Source organism: Thunnus thynnus, chromosome 23 (assembly GCF_963924715.1).
Source record: "Thunnus thynnus chromosome 23, fThuThy2.1, whole genome shotgun sequence".
In the NCBI taxonomy this organism is placed as follows: domain Eukaryota; kingdom Metazoa; phylum Chordata; class Actinopteri; order Scombriformes; family Scombridae; genus Thunnus; species Thunnus thynnus.
Window position 1 is genome coordinate 15,230,238 of NC_089539.1, and position 24,960 is coordinate 15,255,197.

Consider the following 24,960-nt stretch of genomic DNA (forward strand, 5'->3'; position numbering starts at 1 on the left):
GTGTACTGACAGACAGCCAACCAAAATGCCCTCTAGTGAAACATCCATCTTGCCTCTACATTATCCTTTTACCTTCCCAGGAAACCATGGCCACCTCCCAAAACTTTGACCATGCTTTATTTTCTTGCAGTATTAAAATAGGTGATAATTTGTATTCGTTTGTCTTTAATGCGATATAGGCTCAGGTGCTTTTTGAAAATACATAATAGAAATAGTTTATTTTTGAGCAATTACAGGTTTTCTGCTTTGGAACCTAAACTTTTATTCTGGTTAGATGTACTACAGGCAAGTGCAAATTGCTTTTTTTGGTATTATGCAATACTTTTGGACCCAACTTGCCTTAGAGTTTTTAATTTAGTCAGCAGAAAAGCTGATTGGGAGGGTGCAGGAAAGAGTCAGTTAGATCAGACCCTAAACTGGGTAGGATATGGGTCTCAGAGGAGGGAACCTTAACACAGTCTCTGGGCAGCATATGAATGTTCAAGACTTTGAACATTTTCATTTCTACTGTATATTTAAGAGTGTAAGATGAGAAATGCAACCATTTGCAAGTGCAACACAGCTAGTGTCTTTATAAATCCATGAAAACCAGTCAGTGGCCCAGTAAGGAAAGATTTCTATAGATCCAGGTCCACCAGCTGAGTTCAACCTGCCAATATTTGTAAATATAAGCTGTAGTCACCTAGAAAAAAAATGTTTTACCTACAAATAATTGAATAAATACCAATTAAAATGTCAGAGGAGAGTATTAAAATATCTGTGTTAGACAAACAGTGTGAATATATTTATATTAACTCTTACACCTCCACTAAAATAAAGTGGGTACTCACTAGCATGGGTGCACTGGGTACTCATTCAAACTCAACTAATGTAACCTGTGTTCCCTCTTTACTTTGAAAGCACTGTCCTTGTGCAGAAAGCAGGTATAGCAAAGTCTGTATGAAAGCATTAGTGTAGATGAGGCTACTGTGAGCTTCCAATCCAGAATGTAGCACTCAGATCAAGTGGAAGGTCAGTTTGGTTTTGGCTGTGCTCTCTTCTTCAGCCAGAGCCATTTAGAACTAATGAGAGTAGCTGTTCATTTGAGTCCAGGTTGGGCAGCTCACTCCTTTTTCAATAGCTAGCCCAGGTGCTGGGTTATTACTGCAGGTAACATAGCTGTGAGTACATGCTGAATAGGAATATATGAATGAAAACAGGGAACTGCAATACCTAATTAGTAATGTGAAAGGTACTCAGTATTTTGGGGTTAATTTATCTGTTGTTCCTATGTTTTATTTCCCTCATTTTGTTTTGGACGGCTTTAGCTTTTCTTTAGCTTAGACCAATGACTTCATTGGTCAGATGTATCTATTGCAGATTTGTTTATTAAGTAGATAAATTTAAGTATAATAGGAATAATTTCATCATGTAGATGCAGAAGAATCTGTCTGTGTACAGAGGTAACAAACTCTTCAAACTCTTTTAGTGGAGTAGAAGGTAATGACAAGCTGGGGATGTGATCTTTACATTAATTTCAGGTAGTTTATAAGTACAGTACTTTTCATACAAGTTCATGCTGTTTACCATGATGCATTACATTTTCAGAGGCATCAGTTTTTCTTAGATGTTTTTATGGATTCTTTTAAAAAAAATCACAATGATGACACCATGAATTTTAAGATCAGGCAAACCTGCATGACTGCAGAAAGTAGTCTCTTAATTTGGCAATACATTTGGCTGTGACAATTTTTTATGGTCATTGCTGGAATAGCAAAAACAATCTGTTAAATGGTGTCCCTTGCACCATCATTCTCTCTATGCTGTTAACCTTCTTTCTAATATTCAAACAGAAGCAGAATCGCTTGGTGGCTCTCTGCCCCCCTTATAAGTCAAGTGATTTACTGTAGGGCTAGTCTGTTTTCTTATTTAATAAATTACACAGTGAATGTAGTGCTGGATGTGTTTCTTAGCTTCTTTATTAGATTGTGTACAAAATAAATGTTGCATTTTAGAGTTTTTTTTTTCAGAATTGGAAAATGTATCATATTTGTCTTGTTTTATTTTTTTATTAAATAATACTATGACTCACTTTACTTCCCTCTCTTTCCCTCTCTTCTCCATGACTTCACTCCCCACTCTTTTGCTACTCCATCCCTCTTGTGTCTCATTTTCTCCCTCCCTTTTTTGCTCTCTCTGGCTCCCTCTGCAGGCTGCTGTTGGAACTGCTGGAGCTTTTGTTTGATAAGTTCAAGGCAGTGGCCCAGGCTCACAGTGTGGTGTTGGCCCATCTGCAGAAGATTGCGGTGCAGTGCCCGGGCGGGGCTCATGAAGAGGGCATCAAGCTCTACGAGCAGGCCGACGTCTCTGCCAAGATCCAGACAGTGCTGCAGGTCAGATATGAGCAATAGTGTTAATGGAAATATACCTAGACCACTAATATACATGTCCAGTATAGCACCTTAAAGTTTGTGGCAGATGTCTGATTTGCCTGTACTGCATTACAAAACTGAAGCATATTGAAATATTAAATCTCTAAAGATCAAATGACAAAAAAGCTTTAAACAGTAACAACTATAAAAAACAAATCAAATGTTAATAATCAGTGTCAGGAAATTGGACATCAAAGCAAAGCCTTTTTCAATATTTCTTTCAGTCCAATCGAATAATAGATGAATCCCTCTGTGAGCAAAAACTACAAATTGAGCCAACTGTGAGGCATGGTATTATTTTGTGCTTTTAGACTCAAGTAGATTTACCATGGCTACTGTAAGAAGAGAGGCAAATTGATGTTTTCATGGTGACCTCAGGGTTGTTAGTTTTGTCTTCTGATGCTGACATAGCCTCAGGCTTTTATTTTCCATCCACTGTCACCAAGATGTGTCCATCCTTGATTTGTTCTCCACATAGCACTTTTGTTAAAGCCCCAATTTAATTCACCTTCTCTTACAAGAAAATAATCACTAGAGGAACTGGCATTGAGTGATGTGATGGATGGCATTCAATCTGTCAGAAAGAAGTAACAAGAAAAAAGGCCAGGGGAAGCTTGATTGCGTGGATTCATTTTAGGTTCTTTAATTGGCATGAATTTATGCTTGGTTCTTGCTCCGTGCTCTTGTTTGATTGGCTGAGGGGATAAGCAGCTGTTGAGATGACCTATGGTAAATCTCCAAGGGAAATCTGTGGCAGTTGTTTGTCTCAAAGCGTTCTGTGTGTGTGTGTGTGTGTCTGTGTCCCCATGTGTGTTAATACTCAAGAAAACATCATTCTCCCTTATACTCCATCTCTGGGCGTTGTGTAATTTTTATCTATAATATTTTTCTGAAGCATTTCTTTTGCATTTAACCACACTTTGACTTTTATGAGAGCCTGATTTTGTTAAAGAGGACAAGATGCTTCTTCTGTAATTTGAACATGTACTTGTATATAAACGCACAAGAGAGATAAATACTTGACATATTTTTGTAGGCTTGGAAAGTACAGCTGGAAGTAGATATTCTTAGAGGGCTGACGTGAATGCTATGATTGTTGCCATGGTAATTGATAGCACGATTAGTAATCAAGTGGGTATTTCTGTTTATTTCTGATTTTTCCTAAGGCTATTATCTCAACACACAGGTGTTTTTATTGAACATAGAACTGTAAAAATAAATCAAATGACAGAATGTTGTTGCTGTGCTCAACTATAAGCCCATTTATTTCTAACTCACACAGTCACCTGTTTTTTTTCCATTTGGCATGAATGGATGCATAAATATAGGAGTGTTTAGGTGTATGCATGTGTGTTTCCCAGGGTGTGATTGTGCGTAGGAATGTACTGTAATAGCCCTGCTATACCAGCGCAGTTATAGAAGGCATTAAGCCATTCCCCAGCATGCGACCATTGCCAACCCCCAGTTGCCAGGGGCTCCACTCTCCCCTGTCTGTGCAATGTGAGATAATGTAATCTCTTGATTAGAATACTCATTACGTGAAATGAGGTTTTCTTATTCACTCACTCGTGTTATTATTTCCTGACCGATTGTATCAATATGAAGCCCCCTCATCCATCCCACCCTCCCTTTTGCCATTTTTTTCATCTCTTGCTTGTTTCTTCATCTCTTCTCCCACTCTCCATCTCCATTTCCCTTGCTCCTTCCTTCTTCAGCATCGTCTCTGCTGCCTCTGTAATACAGTATCTAAATCTCCCAATACCTTGTGCATACCCTTCTTGCTTCTTGTAATTTCCTTCTTAATCTCATTATCTAGCTTTCTTTTTCCCTCACAACTCCCACAATCCCTTTCACCCCCTTCGTTTAGCCCACTCTGTCTTAGAGAGTCACATATCAGCAATGAGAGAAATTAAATTCCTACTGCTCTCCTAGTGCCTCTGCTAAATTTTATTGGATACTGAGCCAGTTCTTATCTTATGTCTTAAGACCCACAAAGGGGCAGAAACTGACTCGGCATTGGTCAGAATTTGGTTAGGATCTTTTGTTAGTCCCACTTTATGTGTTTTGCTTGAGTATTTATTCAGTTCTACAAAAAGTACTGAAAATGCAAAACATGAGTCTTCCAAACAGTACATGCAAAATATCCTGGTGTTACTTACTGATACTTTGGCATCTTGTTATTGCAGTTTAGACAGACAGCAAGTAGTTTCTAAAGGTACCTTGTGGAGTGTCTGACCTCTAGCAGCACTAGAGAAGTTTTTATTTTTTTTATTTTTATTTTTTCATGAGTGGGTCCCTGTTTTGTTTGTCTTGTGCACATGCACATGGATGTACATGCATGTGCATGCACACGCACACAGTCCTGCCAATGGTTTCACACTATTCCAGTGATCCACAGGTGGCTGTAATGCATTCAGAAATGTAGCAATGCACCACCAAAGGCCGGAAAGAAGAAGACTGCAAGCTAGTAAACATACATGTAAACCGTGCAGGATTTACAATACTTGCATAAATGTTTTATGGGGAAGTAAATGCGTTCAACACTTTTGTTAGACCTCAAGGATACACACAATGTACTGTATTTTGGTGAGTAACACTCAATGTAAACATAACTTTTGTTTACAGGAAAACCCCAAAGAGCACCTTTAAGTGGATTGAGAAAAGTGCCATTTTATTGTAACTGAGAACACTGAAACGTGTTAAACTCTGCTTTAGAATCTTTTCCCCTTTACAGTTAAATCATTTGAATCCCTGCCCATCTTAGGCTTCTTACTTATTACAGTGTACATCTTTGACATGTACAGAAACCTCTTGGTAGGTGTTATTTTTTTCCCAACTTTGAGAGGAGAAACCAGGTTGACCTTTCCACATGACATGCCAGCAGACAGATGCAAGAGCCGACAGAAACACAGGGTGCACCCTGTTACAAGGTCTCGGCTGAGATATGCCGTACATCAATGTGTGACTGAGGCCCGGTAGGCTTAGAATTGGGAGTGGGTAAACAAGCTTTTGAAAGTCAAGATTCATGTAATGGTTCTAATCCCTTCTCAGAAATGCTGGAGATGCCTCTGCTGGTTGTTTATTTCACTGTGGAAGTATTGATTCAAAGCATAAAAGACTGGATGGTAATCAGTGGTATCGATGCCAGATGGAGTGTTTTAATACCACTTCACAATTTTTCTTTTTTTCTTTTTTTTACTTAAGTTATTGTTTTTCACTTAGTAACCACTGAACAAGCTTAAGTTGTGCCAGTGAGATACATAAAATATCGATACAACTCAAGATATCTCTGTCTTCATTCAGAGGCTCTGGTGGTATCTCTGCGATGGGTCTTAGAAGCAGTCCACTTGTCCCATTTCTCAATAAATTCCGATTATTGAATTCTCAGTACATGTGTTAGTCTTTCCATATTGAATATCTCCTCAACAGTGTCTCAGAGTAGGAGGGTCCTCTAACGCCATTTCCTGGTGATTGCCTTCTTGGTCCTTGCTAACAGAACTTTAACCAGATATCAGTCTTCATGTTGAACATTTTCCCTTGTCAGGTTGCCTAGATATAACACAGCACATTTGATAATTCATAACTCAATATTGCTTTCAGAAGAGAGAGTATGTGAGTGTGATCTGCGTTTTCAGTCTCCAGCATCTCTAATGTGTAGATGAAAATTTACATTTAGTCTTGGGAGTAATGAGGAATCTGACTATATTTCCACATCCACAAAATTCTTTCCACATCCTGGAGCTGGTGGTTGTTTGCTGTATGTTACATATATTTTGCCAGTCTTTTTTGGATAATTGTATTTTGCTTTTTTTCTCATTTATCCCTAATATATAGTGTGGAGATTCCTCTGCCTATCATTAGCATTGGTATCACTCTACCTGTATTATTCTTGTATGCATTACACAGAGTCACTCTTGTTTGGCTTGTGCAGGGTAATAATATTTTTGGAGATTTGGTAGAGCAACCCCACTGTTGTCTTTGAGAAGCTGAAGAGTCATGTACTTTATTCTTGGCTTCTTTCCCCCCCAGATGAACCTTGAGATTTCTTTGTTCAACTCCATAAACTGTAACTGAGGAATTTCTACTGGCAGAGATTGAAACAGATACAGAATTTTACAGATACACATTCATCTTAGTGATTTCTATTCTAGAGCTAATATCTATGTTTTGCCACATTGAGTTTGTAACCTGAAAATAATTATAATATTCTACCAATTCCATTAGTTTATGGAGACAGATATTTGGTTGTTTTAAGTAGATCACAACATCATCTACAAATAAACCAATTTTGTGTTCTTAGCCTTTCACCTCCACCCCCTCAATGCTTTCATCTTATTGTATCGCTTGAGCGAAGTGTTCAATGAAAATTGTGAAGAGTGGGTGATAGACAGCACCCGTCTGGTCGATCTTTCCAGCTTAAACCAATGTGTAAAAATTACAGTTTATTTTTAATCATGCCCTTGGATCTTGATAGAGTGTTTTAATGCAGTGAGACTGTATTAAAGCTAAATTTTTCTAAGCAGAGGTATAAAACCCTCCAGCAAATGCTGTCAAAGGCTTTTTCTGCATCTCAGCTTGAGTAGCACTACACTTTCTCCCTTTCTTTGTACTTTATTTGTAGTGTCCTTCTTTTGGTTTCTTGTGTTTGGTGCCCCTCAATAAATCCTGATTGGTCCTTGTTTATAAGTGTATAATTTAATTTTGTTTTTCCTCTATTGCTGGATGAGTTTAAAAGGTTTCTTATACTCCTCACCCACTGAAGCTGGCTGTGAATACAGCTTTTTATAATAATTATTGAATATCTTATCTATCTTTCTTAGTTCAAATTCTAATGTGTTGGTTGTAGGGTCTCTGATTTATGGATTGCATTCAGTAGCTGTTTCTTCCTCATTCGTCTGGCTAGTAGTTTTGTTGCTTTGGGATCTGCTTTGAAGTATGATTGTTTCAGGAAGGTAATTTTCTTTTTATTTAATTTCCTATTATCTCATTCACTGTTTTCTTTGCCTCCTTAATTTGATGAAGTGACCCTGGGTGATTTGAACTTTTATGTTGCTTTTTCTGATATAATTCAAGCCAATTTTTTTTAAGGTCTACCGTTCGAGATATTAGTTTTCCACACATAACTGCCTTCATAGCATCCTGCAGGGTAATGGAGTCTACTCATTCTCTTCTCTGTATGTGTTTATTTCCTTTTTGATCTCCTCTACAAATCCTGTATCATTTAAGATACTAACATTCATTTGCCAAATTGTATTTTTTTTTCCTGTTTAGTTTAATGTCAGGTACAGGGCGCTATGGTCTGATAAATCCACTGCTCCTATATTTTGCATTTTTCTGCTCCAAATCCATCCACTGTATTCATGAAAATATTCTCTATTCTTGTATAAACTGAATGTGGGGCTGAGTAGTAAGTGTAATCCTTCTTAAGTGGGTGTAGTTTCCTTCAAATGTCTATAAGTCCCATTTCTGTCAATGCAGTACATACATATCGAACCAATTGTATTTTACTACTTTTCTTTGTACTAGTTGTATCCACATATCAATATCCTTTCTGTTTCTAGGGAAGTGACATCAAATAAATTCTGAGAGAAAAATTTATCACTTTCTGGGGGTGCATAAACATTAATCAGTGTAATCATTTGGTCTTCCATTGTCCCTTCACCAGAACGTATCTACCTTCTTGTCACTTGTTTCTTTTAGGGTCTCAAACTTTTAAAATTCCTATAGCTCTCTTAGTTGCCTCCTTTATATGAGCTATAGAATGTATTTTTAAATCCCAACTTTTTGAATTTTTCATGTTCTTGCTCTGACAGGTGTGTTTCTTGCATATAATTAACATGTTTTTTTCCTTTTTTTAACTTTGCTATCACTTTCCCCCTTTTTATTGGATTGTTTGACCCATTCACATTCAAAGACAACATTTTAAGATGGTTAGGTTGCTTCTTGTCCTTTTTTTGAGTATTCCTCTCTCCCACTGACACCTCTATCATTAGAAACATTAGGAACTATAACACCAGAACCCAGTAATAAACACTTCCGATAACAATGGGCTCCCTCAACTATGCCTATGTCTCTGTTGGAAGGAGAGGGGAAAATCCTCCTATGAAGGTGGGGCCCCCTCAGGTAGGTGGAGGCCCTGGTGGGGATCCTCCATGCCTTCAAGTTATGCCCAACATTCCTCTACAGTCTTTCTCTACCAGTCAGATTTTTTCTTAAAAGAAGTGACTGGGCTAGGAGGTAAGTTGCAGCCTCGTATCTAGTCTCTGTACTTGAAAACAGAATTAATTTATATTATTATTTTAGAATGATGTCCTATAGTTAGCTTTACCACCCATATCTCTCAGATGTTTTCTTTATCTCCGAAACTCCTGTAGTTTTCTGCTTGCGCTCTGAGTTAACTCACTTTGCGTTCCTGGTTCTCCAACACGTTGCCATGGTGGCACTCTTTGTATTTGGTCCTCCATCGAGCGTCCCTTGTGGGTTTCCTTGGTCTGGATGTCCAGTCCCCTCCTTCTCATCCCTTTTTCTGCATCTGGCGCGTTATTGTAGAGCCAGGATCCTTCCGCCCAGTGGATTCTGATCCCTGTTAAGGGCCTCTGGAACCTGATACCCTTCTCCGTCAGAACCTTCTTGATTGCTGTGTAGGCTTTATGCTTTTTTAGCATCTCGGCTGCGTAGTTGTGGTCATAGAACAGTGGATTACTATGCAGTTTAATCCGTTTCTGCCAGGCCTTCTTTTATACCATCTCTTTAGTGTCGAACTGGAGGCAGTTAACAACTATGGATCGCGGTGACTCCCTGGGGCCTGTCTCCTTGCTGCTGCTCTGTGTGCCCATTGAATTAGCAGGTTGCTTACCTCTGGCAGTGCTAGTTTCTGCTGAAGTAAAGCCTCAACGAATCAGGGGACTGAGTCCCTTTCTGTACCCTCCAAGGCCTTGAATATACACATGTTGTTTCTCCATGACCTTCCTTTCAGGTCGGTTCATTTTTCTTGTAGTTTTCTCTGGTCTTGGAGTGTTGTCAACAAAGCCTCTTTAGCTTCCATGTTCCATGTCTTAAGCTCCTAAATGTGTATTTGAGCCTTGCAGATACTTTTCTTTTGGTCCTGTACTTCATTGCTGTTTGCCATCAGTGTGTTGTTGACATCTTCCTTAAAGTTAGCAAATTACTGTCTGAAGTTTGTGTTGAGTTCTTTAAAAACTGTGAGGTCATTTTTCATATCTTGTTTGAGTTCACTTATTTACGTGGTAATGTCAGCCAAACCTTTGTCCAGCGCCTCCGCATGGGTTCCTGCCTTGCCACTATTTTCCTCTCCTTTGGAGTTTGCATTCATATTGAGTTCTTCTTGCTTTTTCTCCTGTACGTGTAGGGTCTTTCGTCTTCTTTGTTGATTTCCCCCTCACATTCCTCGTTATACTTAGTATTGAATTCGGTTTATTGTTTGTTGGGTTGCTTTTTGCCCTTGAGGGGTAAGAGCTCCTTCTAAAGCTGTCATCCCTCTCAACGCCTGACCAGAAGTCCACTTCACAGTTTTCAAGTGGCTTTCTATAGAATGTGTGTGAGTATATCTATTGATTACTCACACCATTATTGAATATACATTTTTATGTGTACACCACCACATGCCTTTATCTCTTATCTCTTCAACTCTTATCTCTATTGCCTTTTTCCCCCCCTTTTCCATCATAAACTATCCTTCCCTTCAAAGCAGCCTGTTTTATCAAAGAAATCACAGTGACTGGAATTTCTGTGTATCCATAAATGTTTAATATGCTTCCCTTTTTTCTTAAGAAATACAGTACAGCAGCATCACACAATCTAGACAGTCTTGTAGCCTGGCAAGTTTAATGTGATGTTCTCTGAGTTAACGTATTAGTCCAAACAACATTATGTGCCAAGCAAAAAAAACTCACCTTTCCTTTGTATCATTAATGAGATGGAAGTCACAATATGTTCTCAGGTAATTGGATAACATAGTTCATAAAAGATCACAGTTCATAAACCTCTGCATGCATTCTTCATTAACACCACCCTGTGTGGGAGTGTTATTTAATGTATATCTGGCACACAGTGTCTCTGTCTACTGACATCCATCACCTTTTGACCTTGTCAGTCGTTTGTTTTGAGGCGTGTGAGTTTGATAATTAGCTTGCCATTTTCGCATTCTGCAAGGATTCGTGGCTGGGTGACTGCTTGCCGTGTCTGTTGTGTCCTGCAAGTGTGTGACCAGAGTGCAAATCACACTTTTAATGAGTGGCTTCCTCTCTACAGACATGGAACTTTGAGTCTGCATTCAAAAATATTGATAGATGTTGTCTGCTCTCTGAAAGAACTGATTCCTAGATGATGGAAACTTCACCAGGGAACTCGAACTTGTGTGTATTTATATTTTCTACTGTAGCTAGAAATAAGAAAATGAGCAACAGGGGCTGGGATATTTGATGTGGGCTCCAAATAAAGGGTAACATTTTAAAAAGTAAAACTTTGAAAAGATTGGCATGCAGGAGTTGTCCCTGCTTTAGAATATGCTTTGTGGCACTAAATGATAAAATTCTCTCTCTCGTCTGTACAGTGGTTTTCCTGGTCTTTAGGGATATCTTTTAAAACATCCATTTATTTCTGTCAGAACCTTCTAATATTCTTTCTACCACTGTGTTTTCCTGATCACATGCATGCTTTTTTTATTCAAAAGAGAGCCTATAGCTTAATATAAATCTGCTTCATAAATTAATCATTTTTATTGCATAGATTAACCAAGACGAAAAAAGCAAGATGGGAGGTTGTTATGTTTGTGCCAAAAATATATAAATATACAGTGGGGTACATAAGTCTGAGACCACATTGGAAATATGTAATATTTTCATGTAAACCTGGAAATAATCAGAAAGTTTGAGGATTCAGAAACATTTAAAAACAGAAATCTTTAAGATTCTGTACTTCTAGGTCAGCAATCAGATTTAAGCAAATTTGTGGCATTGACCAACTTAACTCCTTTGTACAAAAGGTCAGATTTCCTTCATTTGTATCTCTTCCACTGAGGCATGTGTTCAGATGACACTCTGGTGGATTTGATCTACTCATCAGAGGCTCATTCAAGTAACTCAACTTGCAGCAAGTCTTCACCTGTTATAAATATGGCTGTGCCTTAAGTTTCCAGCAGATCATTGCATACTAAGCGTTGTGATAGTGGGAATCATGGCATCAGAACTAAGCAGAAGTATCAGATGTAGAAATTGTTATTCTAAGCAAAGAGGGGCTTTCTCAACATCAAATCGTGGATAGACTAAAGGTTTACAAGGGGGCAGTGCATGGAACTCTAAAACGCTTTGCAGAAACTTGATCAGTTGTATCCAAAGCATGATAAGGCAGACCAAAAGTGAACACACCATCACAAGATCAATACATCAAAATTAGTTCCGTGAGAGACAGAAAAGCAACTTCATCACAGTTACAGAATTTGCTAAATAAAGAACGCAAGACTCCAATCAGCAAAAGTACTATCAAAAGAAGGCTGTCTTGTAGTGGTCTCAGAGGACGAGTAGCAGTTTCTCAACCACTTCTCAGGAGGGGAAACAAGGCCAAACACTTGGAGTGGGCTAAGAAATACCAGCATTTCACAGTGGTTGACTGGTTCTATTTACTGATGAATCCAAGTTTGAGATTTATGGCAGCAACAGGAGGATGTATGTAAGGAGACAAACAGGAGAGAGAATGATACTGCAGTGGATCAAACCCGGCAATGAAACATGGTGGTGGGAATTTTAAAGTCTGGGGGTGTTTTGCCTACTCTGGAGTTAGACACAGTTGTTGCTATACCCTCTGGGTTGCATCTTTGTGGAGGAGGATTCATACTGCAGCAGTATAATGATCCCAAACATACCTCAAAGCTTTACAAGAACTACTTGAAGACCAAAGAAGACCACAGAATCCTGACTGTCATGGACTTTTCTCCACTGTCACCTGACCTCAACCCCACTGAAAATTTATGGGGACACTTGAAGACTGAGAAGCCAAGCATCCTGTGACATCACAAGAAAATTGGGACATTGTTAAATCATGCTGGGATAACATGTGTCGTCAGGTTTTACACAAACTTGTGGAGTCCATGCCAGCTTGATTGCATACTGTCATTACATTTTTCAGAGATTCAACTTTATACTCAAATTGTTAAGAGATATTATCATTTGTAATGAAAAAAATAGTATTACATTTGAAACAAATGCAAAATAGAAGTGTCTTGCCCAGTGGTCTTAGACTTTTGGACCCCATTGTATAAGTGGCTTAAAAGCTTAAAGTCTGTGTAAAACAATAATGAATATGAGTTCTGAGTTTGCAACATCATAGAAAAATGTGTAATTAACCGCCCAGCCAAATTTGAAGGATTAAAAAAATCGCCAAGTATATAAAATTAGGTTTCAAAATCATAGAAAAATAAGCAATATTCTCTGCTCCGAAACGCTGGGGGCGTGTCCACTGAAGGCGCTGAAAGCACGGCCCAACTGAACAGCCTCTGACTTAACAACCCTCATACCAAACTCCCGTATAAAAATACACAATTTAAAGTAGGCCTTGTTTGTTGATTTAAAGCAAGAAACAGGGATGATATTTTTAAAAAAGTAACGTTAGTAGCCACTGTTAAATTTGGCACACATTTTGTAGGGAAATGTGGACTTGTTTCTGTAAAAATGTAACTTAAATGACTAGTTAACAAGTGATCCATCACCAATCGTCATTATCTTAAATTGTCATTTTTTTCAATGTAGTTCAGTGCATTTAATGTTGCTCATTTCTCTGCTGAGACATCCTTGGTGGCTTCATTTTGGCTGTCACCCTTGGAGCAATTGCCTCTCACACTGTGCTTTTTGGTGTAGTGCTTCCCGGGAAATGCTCTCCCTCTGGCTGGGGACCTCCCAGCCTCACAGCCAGTGCTGAAGCCGAAGCTGCGAACGGCTACATCCATCAACGGATGCTTCAGCTGGGTTTAAAATAATTCCTTGAGCGCTAACGTTGATTGAAACGATGAGTATGTATGCTCTAGTCACTAGTGGGGGAGGGGTCATGCTAGTAACCCCTGTATGTCATCAAGCCTCCATATCAGGCCCACCCAAAGAATCCTGAACACAGAAATGATGAAAAACAGTTTAAAGCTCTAACCCCACATCAGCAATTATTTTCTAACATGTATAATGTGTTCAAAAAGAAGTCTCTTATTTTCCTTTACACAGATTTTAAATATGCACTACCTTCTCTCGGCTCATCAACAGAGTGAAAACGAGGGGAATAGAACTGCCAGAGAGCAGCCAGAAGACAATGATCTCTTTTAATTAGATATGAAGCACAGACATTGCTACGTTGTTCTCGCCCAACATTTTAATCAATGTGTCACATTTATTCTGTCCTCCAAAGTACTGTCATATTTACATATTGCTGGAGCGCAGTGAAGTCTTACCATCTCCATGGTGTTGCCAAGTCTCTTCCACCCCCTTACATCTACTACATCAAAATCACCAGAGACTTAATCAAATGCTGTTGTATGTTTTTGCAATCATTTCCTTGAGTTGTTGATACATTTTCTCACTATGTTGCAATGTAATGCATGATATTATGTGCTGTAAATGCTATTATTAACGCTTTATTAAATGTGTAGTTAAAATGGAAAGAAGTCAGTACATAAAGACTATTCACTACTTTTAACTTACAAGTTACCACAATAGTAAAATTAATCTATAATTTTAACCAATGATGATGAATAGTAATATTATCAGTCTAATGGACGTCATGTATTTGTGTGTCTGTTTAGTCTTTTTTCATTGTGTGCTATTCATTTAGATTATACAATAATCCTTGCAATTCGAACGTGTAGACTTGTCATTTGACGCTGCATACAAATTAAAAACACACATTCATAAATTATAGTTTCCATAGAAACACCATTTTACATTGCACACCGTTCTATTACTTCTCTGTCTCCTTTATTTAAAAAAATAAACACATATACATATTTTCACATCAAAACATGTCAGGGGACACAGCAAGGACACTAAAAGAAATAAATGGGTTTCAGTAAACATGCAGGCACTTCTTCCTTTCCTCCGTCAACAAGATAGCCTTCAAAAGATTGGTGCGCTCCAGGTGGGAACCCCCGCTGGTTAGTGGTAGTTCAGTGCTGTCGGAGTAGTTGCGGCTGAAGCTTTGTCAGAACTTGTGAAGGTTATTGAAGTTTCTGGAACACAATCAATACAGGGTGTATACAGAACCCTTTCTTTGACGGCCAAGGACACTTTGGGCCTCAACTTCAAGCTAGCAGCAAGGGATATCAGTCAATATGTTTTATGACAAGACACCAGCCAAGGGATTTAGTGAGAAAACAGCCGATTTCAATAAAGCCTTGAGAGAGGAACAAAGTGTCGAGATTGTTCTCTGGGCTGTTTTTAAAATGACTGAATAAGAAGGAAAGGGTGGAAACGAGGAAAGAGTAAATGAAGTGATAATAATAATAATAATGATTATCAATTTTAGCCAAATGACTGCCGAATTCATCGAGTGACAAGCACTCACCTGCAAATCTTTGAGTGATGTTCTTTAATTGCACTGATTTGTCAGGTGTTAGGGCCCTAATTTACAGAATGGAGGATGAGAACGCACTTTCTCCGAGCACAAAGGCTGACATCGGGACATTTGGTTAGGAAGAAATAGATGGGAACACTGATAATGAATTACAAAGGCAGACTTGCATGAAGCTTTTTTCCTTTTTTAATAGAACTTAACACTCCGCCTGGTGGACTGATTTAAGTTTGGGACGAGACCCAAGCCACTCAACTGCAGTACGAGGTTGGTTGGTTGATAGAATTACATTGAGTAGTTGTGGTGGAAATGATTGTCTTTGTCAGGGGAGCCCTTGAGAAAGATGTGAGTTTTCCATGTGCGCCCACTCACACACGTAAACACATACACACACTCTCGAGTTGATGTGAACCCTTGAGCTTTGCCTTATTATCTGGTGTGAAGAGCCATTTGCCAAGTCTCACATCTTTACCTACCACCCCTTTTTTTCTGTCCAATTTCACAGATTCACCCATGAATATTGATTTTTAGTGAATTCAGGCAGTCCCCCTCCTCCCCTCCTGTTTGTCTTTTAACTTTCTGTAACCTTTTAGTGGAAGTTTTGTAGATGTCCACTGAACTAATATAGCATGGAGATATTATCGTGGCCAACTTACTGAGGTCCAGCTACACAGAAGAAGTTGTTGAGAGGATATTTTTTTGTTTAAATGCCACTTTGTAAACCTGAAACCTTTTTACCAAATCAGAACTGGCTCTCGTTTGGACCTGGGCTCTTGGGGCCACTCCTAATGAATTTTGTAGACCACTGAATTTGTGTATTTGTGTCACTTGTGGAGCTTTGCTGTTTTGCATTGTTGTGATGCTCTGGGTACAGTCAATGGGGCAGATCTTTGTTTTAGTGAAGTGCTGCTGTTCATCATTCCTGAGCTAGTTGTCACCTCGTTGTATCACTGCTTTTTCTTTTATGTCCACATTGTCTCATGATTACCCGGCAATACATATGTCCATGTATCTCTTTCCTTCATGCTTTCTGTCTTTTGGTTTTAATCATTTGGCCTTGTTTGGATTCAAATTTATTTGACAATTCCTATTTGTTCCTATTCTTACTCCATGATTTTTAGGCTTCTGCGCCGGCGACAGCTGTGGCTGGGGGCTTTATGTTTTCAGGTTGTCTGTCTGTCCCATTCTCGTGAATGTGATATTTCAGAAATGCCTTGAGGGAATTTCTGCAAATTTGTCACAAATGTTCACTTTGACTCAAGGATGAACTGATTAGATTTTGGTGGTCAAAGGTCAAGGTCACTGTGACCTCACGTCTATCCCAATCTCGCAAACGTGATATCTCAGGAACCCCTGGAGGAAAATTTCATTACATCTGGCGCAAATATCCATGTAGACTTAAAGATGAACTGATTAGAATTTGGAGGTCAAAGGTCAAGGTCACTGTGACCTCACAAAACACGTTTTTGGCCATACCTCAAAAATTCATACGCAAATTATGATAAACTTTCCTACAAATGTGTAATAGGATAAAATGAAGAAGTGATGACATTTTATATCCAAAAGGTCAAAGGTCAACTTCACTGTGACGAAATCATGTTCTGCAAAAACACTTTTCTGGCCATTATTCAACACCATAACTCAGGAACAGAAGGGGAGATTGTGACCATATTTCACATTTGGTCGAGTACTGAATTGGTGACACTAATCTTGGGTCTCCACCTTGAAACTGTGGTGATTGTAAAGATCTTCTGTGCTGCCGGGTTGAAGATTTGTGTGAAGCATCCGCATATCTGAAGCTTTGTCTACTGTCATGGCCACAACTTTGTGTTCTATCAGAATCAGCTTTATTGGCTGAGCATATGAACACATACATTAAATTCCTTCAAAGTCTTCACTACAGATATTGTATAAGTCTGGACAGACATGGATGTAAACTGCAACTTGACTGCTTGGCGAGGGCATACAACTGCGAGCGATATTTCTAGTTTGTGTTAGCTCTACTAAGCTGTCCTCATTGTTGGTATTTCACTGTTGTTATGTAAATGTGCCTCACTGATGAGCTGTGCGGTCATACGCAGGTGACAGTAATAGGATCTAGGCCACAATGTTGCTGGAGTAATAGTGATTTAAATAAGATTTCATATACCTGACCTGATGGGTGAGAGGGAGGAGAAAGGAGAGATTGTCTTGATCATTTGATTCAGTCAAGTACAGTTCATCAACGTCATATGAGTAGTTGTGGAAGGTTGCAAAGACTGATTCATTGTTTTATCAGTGATAAGCTAACTAGCACAATCTTCTGTACACAGAAAAGACACACAAACAAAACTAATGTCACTAATTTTTGTGATGCAACATTTAGTATATTACCAGCAACCTGAGAATAGAGGTGTCATCATCAAACACCGATTTAAATAGGGATTATAGCTTTGCATGCATGATTCTCTCCAGTATTTGGCACATTAGGTTGTGCCTTGTTTGTAGGGAACAGATGCCGGGGAGTGTAGTGTCACTTATCTCATGTGGAGAAGATGGTAGACTGCAAATATTAAGCTCCCTGGAATGTACCTGAATTGCAGTGTAATTTTAATTGAATAATGTTGTCACAATTCTTTTGTGATTCTAAGGAGAGCATAACTTACTGTTGACTGGCATCATAAGTATAGTCATTTGTTTTCCATTTGTAAAAGGAAACTAACCTAAGGTGCTTTCTTGACGAAGATGAAGTCTCCAGCACCTGAAATTGTTCCGTTATTCCTGATAATTGGTCTGTACACTGCACGCAATGAGATTAAGATATATTTAGTCAGTGTCGTCCTATTCACTTGTAAAATATAAAACAAAAAACACAAATTTGCAGTAGTTTGGCACTGCTACAAACTACAATAGCTTTGTAAGGGCCAAACCAGTGATTGTTATAAAGGCAGCTTTGCAATGGATAAAGTAATAATGGGGCAAATTTGTGGTGACATTAACAGAAATTTCCCATTCTTGAGTTATTAGCTCTGTTACTCGGTTTGCTGCGGATTGGAGATAGGTTAATGAGACTGTCTACCCTCGGCAAAATCAGTAAGAGATCCCTGAGGTAGAGGTGGGCCAACCAACCTTCACTTTTTAACTTCACTTCAAGGTGTTAAATCAGCAATAACTGGTTATTTAACTCAGTCGCTTTTTTGTCTTTAGCATTCTGTTCAGTGTTCATTCTCCACCTATAATCCTTCAGTCGTTCTCACATAACTCTGTCCACCTTTATCTCTCCTTCCTCCATCCTCTCCTTCTGTCTTACTGTCTTCCTCTCATCCCCCTCTTCGTCTATCTTTCTCTGTGTCATAGCAGTCCACTTAATTGCCTCCAGAGTTCACTCTGTCTTTGGGCTAATGCAATTTAAGTAGGGTCGGAGCCCCTTCATCAGCCCAGTGCTGGCATTTCATTAAGTCTACTTGGGCGTTAGCTTGCAAGCAAGTGGGGGTTTCGCTCCATCAGTTCATTATTTGTAATTAATACACTGATAGGATTATCTGCAGCATGAGGCTAGTGGCAAATGGAGGCCCTGGTGTTGCCAGTTGGAGAGGGCGTGTGTGATATGGCCTAGAGCTGACTGTGATGATGGGAAGTGTGTTAGAGAGTAATTACGTGTGTGGTAGAAGATTGAGTGCATGTGTTTAACTTACATATTTACATGAACATTAGTGACCAAGTGCTATAACCTGACACTTATTTAACTTTGCTTGAGAGCAGTTTTAAGCCACAAAAGTTCACTTCTGTTATTTTCAACAAAAACAACATATTGATATATATTTTTTGCAACATTTCACTGAAACCTCTGAATGCACATATCAATAAGTTTTTAAAACAAAACATTTTCCATAAGATAACTGCTTTTGCATTATTTTTTCCTGGTTGTACACTTGAATATGCATGTGTGTGTGTGTGTGCACTTGAATTAACACTGATGGTATCATGTGAAGGCTTTCCCATGCAAGACGGGGGGTGCTCTCCGCAGCGTTAATTACATCATTATGGTCAGGATGGATCTCCATCTGCTTGGCCATTACTCCTGTCCCATTCTGGGCTGACCCATATTGCGCCTCAGAATTAGACACACACAGAAGAAATGGCCCTGCTAAATTATGAAGCTATTAGATATGGGAGGCTATTTTAGGACATATGTATTCACAGAGAGAGAGAAATGAAGACTGGCAAGAGAGAAAAGGAACATTGAACTGAGGTAGACAGAGCAAGAGAGAGAAAATAGAAATATGAGAAATGAGAGATGAAGCACTAAGAGATTTTGAAAAATGAGAGCCAGTGAAAGCAACAGAGGGAATGTGCAGATAGAATGATAGAGTAGAGCAAGTTAACTTTCTCTGTCTGGCCAGAGTTTCAATGTGCTTGTCCTATTGTTAGAAGTTGATAAGATTTTTATGAAGCATGATAAGACGTTGATGGATTTCACCATGGATCATGCCGGCAGATCGGGGAAATGGAGGACACGAATCTTTACAGCGGTCATCAAAAGCACCCAGTCATTTCAGTGGCCTTTTTTGTTTCAAAAGTTTGTTTTCTGTTTTGTTTTTAAGATTGGCTTTGCATACAAAGTGTTGCCATAAATTGTGAACCTACCGCTACAGATGTCCATAGCTGATCTGCTAGATATATATCTCCGCTGAACATTTTTATTGCAATTTTACATTAAATCTGATGTGAGAGTAAAAGTATAATTCAACAAAATATTCTCAAAACAATACAACAATATCAGATGTTAATGTTTAGAATGAATGCTTGTATTACCACAACTGGCACTTGGACTGTGAAGAAAGTGAAAACATCACAAAAGGGAAATACAAATGCAATCAAAGTGACACTAGAGTGTTAGGTAAAATGTTTGTATTATTTATGAGCAGTACTGCCAGGCAGTATTAATCCAGCAGATTAATGATCAAACAGTTTAATCTAACTCAGAAAAGGAAACTTATTGAGCCTTTACAGCTCCACACTACAATCATTTTTTAAACTCACCAAGAGTGATTAGTGGTTTTAGCTTCATTTGGCAGTGAGCTCTCAAGAGATTGAACATAAGATGATGGCAAATGTATGTAAATTTAGGTATTGTTTACCCTATAATCTCTAGATCTGCTCTAAGAATGGCTTATGGATAAAAAAGGTACTCACGAATAAGCTGACAAGTGAACAAAGCAGGCAGACCAAGCTTACAGGATATGATTGTGAGTGGGAGCTTAAAAGTCATTAATAAGCTTGAAAACTCCATGTCTACTACTCTAAGGTTGAATAACAGTTGTAGGATGTAAATGTGTATGATAAATTAGGGACTTAAGTAGCATCAGTGAATTATTGTGCACAGTTTCTGATAGTTGAGTTAGTTGGTTGTTATATTCCAGAAAACTATCTTGATTTCTCTGTTTCAATTAATTATGTTTCGTAGGAGTAATTTAATGTTATGTAGACGGAGATATTCCTTATACCTAGATCCCTCTGCTAGCTTATGATCTAGTGCTTTTTTTTGTTGTTTAGGTTCTGCTTATGGAGTATCTGGATGTGAAGAACAGCCGCAGCGCCACAGAGCCATCGGCCCAGCTCTCCTATGCCAGCACTGGCAGTGAGTTTGCTGCCTTCTTTGCTAAGAAAAAACCACAGCGTGCCAAGCAGTCGCTCTTCAAGTAAGGATCGCGCTTCCTACCTTGTACTTATCAAAATAAATGAATAAAGTATCCTCTGTATAAGAGAGGGGTTTATACAGTTTTACTATGACAGTATTTCATCTAATCTCTAATTAAAAAGACATAAAATACATTTAAGATTACATTGTTCTCTTTAGCATCTCATGCCCAAAGCTATTGCTCTTTTTCTTTTCTTCCTGTAGTTTCTTGTTGCATTGTGTATTGTTTTGTTGTGTTGTGTGCCCATTTGGTGAATTTTCTGTGCGTTCTCTAGGTTTGAATCATCTTCCCATGCCATCAGCATGAGTGCCTACCTGAGAGAGCAGAGACGAGAACTCTACAGCAAGAGTGGAGAATTACAAGGTGAGGAGGGCGATTCGGGGATGACCCGAGGAATGGAAAATGGCGAAAGGTTTGGAGAAGACTCCTGAACAGCTGGAGTGGAGAAGTGAAGATGAGTGGAAGTATAGTGAGATGAAGAAGGGAAAGAGAGAGGTTTAAGTTGTGGGGGAAAAAAAAAAGAAAAATGGGAAAATGTAACAGAACAGAGCAAAGTATGAGGTCAGGTGGAAGGAGGGAGGGAAGTTATGGGTGTATGGGTGGACTTAGAAAAGATGCGGCGGGTAGTGGGAGCAGGATTGAGAGAAGGGTATGAGAGGGCGATTTGGTCGTGTTTGGCTAAAGTGGAAGCAGGAGGCTGGAAAGATCCAGCAGTATGGGGAGGAGGGGATGGAGAGTTGGAATGGAGAGTATGAGTGAGTAGTAATAAAAGGTGCTGTGGAGCTGGGAAGGGCACGTTGCAGGTCGAGAAGTAACACTTTAGGAAAAGAAAGCAGTGTGGAGAGGCAAACAGCGATAGAGAGAGAGATTGACGAGAGGCAGAGAGCAGGGTGACTTTGCAGAATCCGCCTACAGGGAGAGGCCTTGAAAACCTCTCACTCACATACTCACACACTCACACACACACACACAAAATAGCACAGTGAGTGAGCTACACGGCCAGACCCTGGAGAATCTCTCTCTTTCTCTCTGGCTCTCTATTTCTCTGCCCATGACCTTGAGGTTTCAATCAGCAGTGCCTGACAGCGCTGTTTGTCTGCTACCATTCCTTTTTTTTTTTTTCCACACCGAGCTCCTCGTTGACATTGTTTGGATAAAATAGAAAAGGTTGGAGATGGAGCGAGACAATAACAAGAAAATGCTTTTCATCTTTAGAGAGTACTCCATAACGCATGAAAAAACGATCCTTTGAGAAAATCTGCATAACTAATTATGACTATTGAGTGTAAACTATTTAAATAATGCAGTATTTCTTACTTACTGTGTTTCTCTGGGCATTTAACTTAAAAACAACCAGAGAAGGGCTAATTTAACTCACAACTCCAGAAGACATTTCAATTCAGGATATATTTCTTTTTTTCTGACACTAAATGCCAGTCATACATTAGCTAGTTTGGTAAACGTATGCAAAATGTACTGCCTCAACTCCCCCACCACCACAGAAAGAACAGCATTGATTAACTGTGGATAAAGGAAAATCCCAAATGGCCTTCAAATAACAGCTCACTTTTTTTTCTTCCTCCATCTGTTGGTGCCACAGAAAGAAGGGGGGAAAATATTTTTTTTGACTGGCTGAATGCCTCGGAGCGTTTATAAGAAGATGAGATTTCTCTGGGCTTTCATTTCACCTGTCACAATGCGTAGCACCGGCCACAAGCTCAGGCCGGGGCCTGAATGGCTGCAAAGAGATTGAAGGAGTAAGAAATCATTTAGAAATTGAAATAAGTCCAGTGTGATGGAGGGGAGGGGAAAGATGGATGGAGGGAAGGAGGGAGGCAGAGGAGGGTTAAAAGTCATTGTTTTCATCAGGGTCCAGCGAAGAAGCCATTAAGAGATTTCTGAAGGAAGAAATTAGAAAAATATGTATTGAGACGGTGTGGAAAAGGGACTTTTTCCTCTCTCTTCCAATTAAACTTACTGTAGGGAGGGAGGGAGAGGAAAAGAGTTAGAAATGAGAGATTGAGTTGATGAGTTCTTCTGGCTACGGGATTACTCAACACTTAAAGCTTAGTCAAGTGTGTCTCTTAGTCTCTCTACTTGGAGTTTCCTAAACTCTTTTTTTTTTTCCTCAACGGTCTGCTTCAAGTCAATATAGTTATTAACTCAGATGCTCACCAACACAGCTTTGGAAATAAGAGTTTGATTGTTGGCTTTAAATCCAGCTATGCACCGTTAACAAATGAATAAAAATGGCTGTGCACTAAACAGAGTTTAAGTCAGAACTACAGATGTAGTGTGTGCAGAAGATGCCACTGTATTTGCTGCATTTTGTACTTTTCTGAGTTATACTACTGTACATACAGATGTAAAATATATTTTCACAGTATTTCACGTGTCTTTGTACAGGTTTCCAGATCTTCTGTAAGTAAGAATCAGAGGAGCAGTGTTTGTATAGAACGTGTAATGATTTTCTAACCTATCCAGACTGACATATCTCTAATGGATTTGAAATTAATCTGTAATATCTGTAAATTATGTCTCTCGAGAGTTGTAAGGACCAGCCGTAGATCATTACACATACATGCACACAGCTACACAGGTGCGTATTCACATGCAAATACACAGGGGGGACCTATTGGTTGCATTCTCCGTGAAGCATGTCTCGTACACTTCAATTAATCCAATGTGTCATCCAAAGACTTTATTACAGCTCCGTATGTAGCCACATCTGGAATATATATTCTCAACGTATGCAGCGAGCCTGCCAGCTAGAGTATGTATGCAGTGATCTCATATACGCCAGATCCTCGGCTGTCTGTCTGAAATGTGTATATACTGTTTGTTGTTCGTATCCTCTGCAAATCACTTCTTTAGAATCACAGAAGCTCATCCAGATTCAATCACATTCTCTATGAATAAATGATGAAAATAACAATTTTCCAGCTATAGATGTGTTACCATGCCCCCATATTCCTCCGCATGTCTCCCAACCTCTAGACTCTTAACATCCTCCCCCTGTTTTTTTTTTTATTATTTTTTTTTTATTATTGCCTCTCTATTGTCTGTGTAGGCAGCAGATGACTCGGATGGCTTCAGTGGTCATCTGGGAGGTGAAGTGCGAATATATCTCAATAACTACTGCAGTCTTGCACCACGCCGAGTCAGTAATGCATTTACAGCCTTTTTTAAATTTTATTTGTCTTTGTGTCGTGGGCTGCTCATTGTGTCCCGTGCGATATTGCCTTGTCCCGGGGCACGTTTGAAGTAACAACCTCCCCATGTAACAGCAGTGCACAAAGCCTAACATGCTTGGCCTGGATATGCATGTAAACAAATATACACACTTCAAATTTCAATCTTTCCCAGCAGGTACATACATACACTCCCATTCCCAACTCTCTCCCACCTCTGACCTTCCTCCTCTCCTAAGATGTATTCATAATCAACTCGGTTCCAAATCTATTTCACACATCCTCTGTTTCCCTTTTGATATTCAAAACAGACTTGTTCACAGGGTGTCCGGCAAACAAAAAGAACAGTAAGGCTGAGTCCCCTACGTGAGCAATCTAGTTACAAACAGCTCTCCCTCTGCCCACCCCTCGCCTAATGCTCAGTATGAGGGAGAAAAAACCCCCGCCTATGTTGTATTAGGGGCTTCTTGTTTATGTATAATAGCATTATGTTCCCGTGAGAGAGAGAGAGGGACAGGGATGACGGGGAGGAGGAAGGGAGTGACGGCTCAGGGGCGACCAAAAGTGGTGTTCCTTGTCAAGCTGATTTGTACATCGCAATGGGGAGGGGAGGGAGAAGAGGTGCAAATGGAAAAATGTCTAGTGGGAGACACGGGGGTGGAGGTGATGGTAGGTGGGATATCAGGGGTGGGGCTGGCAGATGTTGATAGCAACGTGTTTACTGAGGAGTGTGTGTGTTTGTATGTGTGTGTGTGTATAAGGTGAAGTAGCAGAAACTGCATGTTCCTGCTAAGAGATGTGTGATTTTATACACCTTCACCAAACTGGGACTGTGATTGCTGGAATATGTTATGTTTGGGGTCAGTTTTCAGAAAAGCTTGGACATTTCAGAATGGTGATGGGGTCCACCCCCTCCTCCCAGAAAAAAAGCATATTCTAGTTTCGGTTAGCAATCAGATAGCTCCTTGAGAAACCTAATTCATGTTTTCAAGATCTTATACTCTCTCTTATACTCAAACTACCACTTTCAGATCACTTCCTCTTTCTCAGGTCACACTCATGAAGGCTGTTCAATCTATTTTTATTGTAAAATCACTGACTTGCCTTTTCAAT

The 24,960-nt window shown here is 39.3% G+C and overlaps 1 protein-coding gene across 2 annotated transcripts in view; it reads left to right on the plus strand.

Moving 5' to 3' along the window:
- Positions 1 to 24,960, plus strand: part of exoc4 (exocyst complex component 4) — a 128,786-nt gene that overhangs the window by 16,241 nt on the left and 87,585 nt on the right. For both annotated transcript variants that reach the window (XM_067582507.1, XM_067582508.1), the window contains exons 8-10: positions 2,192 to 2,372; positions 20,511 to 20,656; positions 20,931 to 21,019. In XM_067582507.1, the coding sequence (XP_067438608.1) occupies positions 2,192 to 2,372; positions 20,511 to 20,656; positions 20,931 to 21,019 (416 nt within the window). The remainder of the gene's footprint in view (positions 1 to 2,191; positions 2,373 to 20,510; positions 20,657 to 20,930; positions 21,020 to 24,960) is intronic.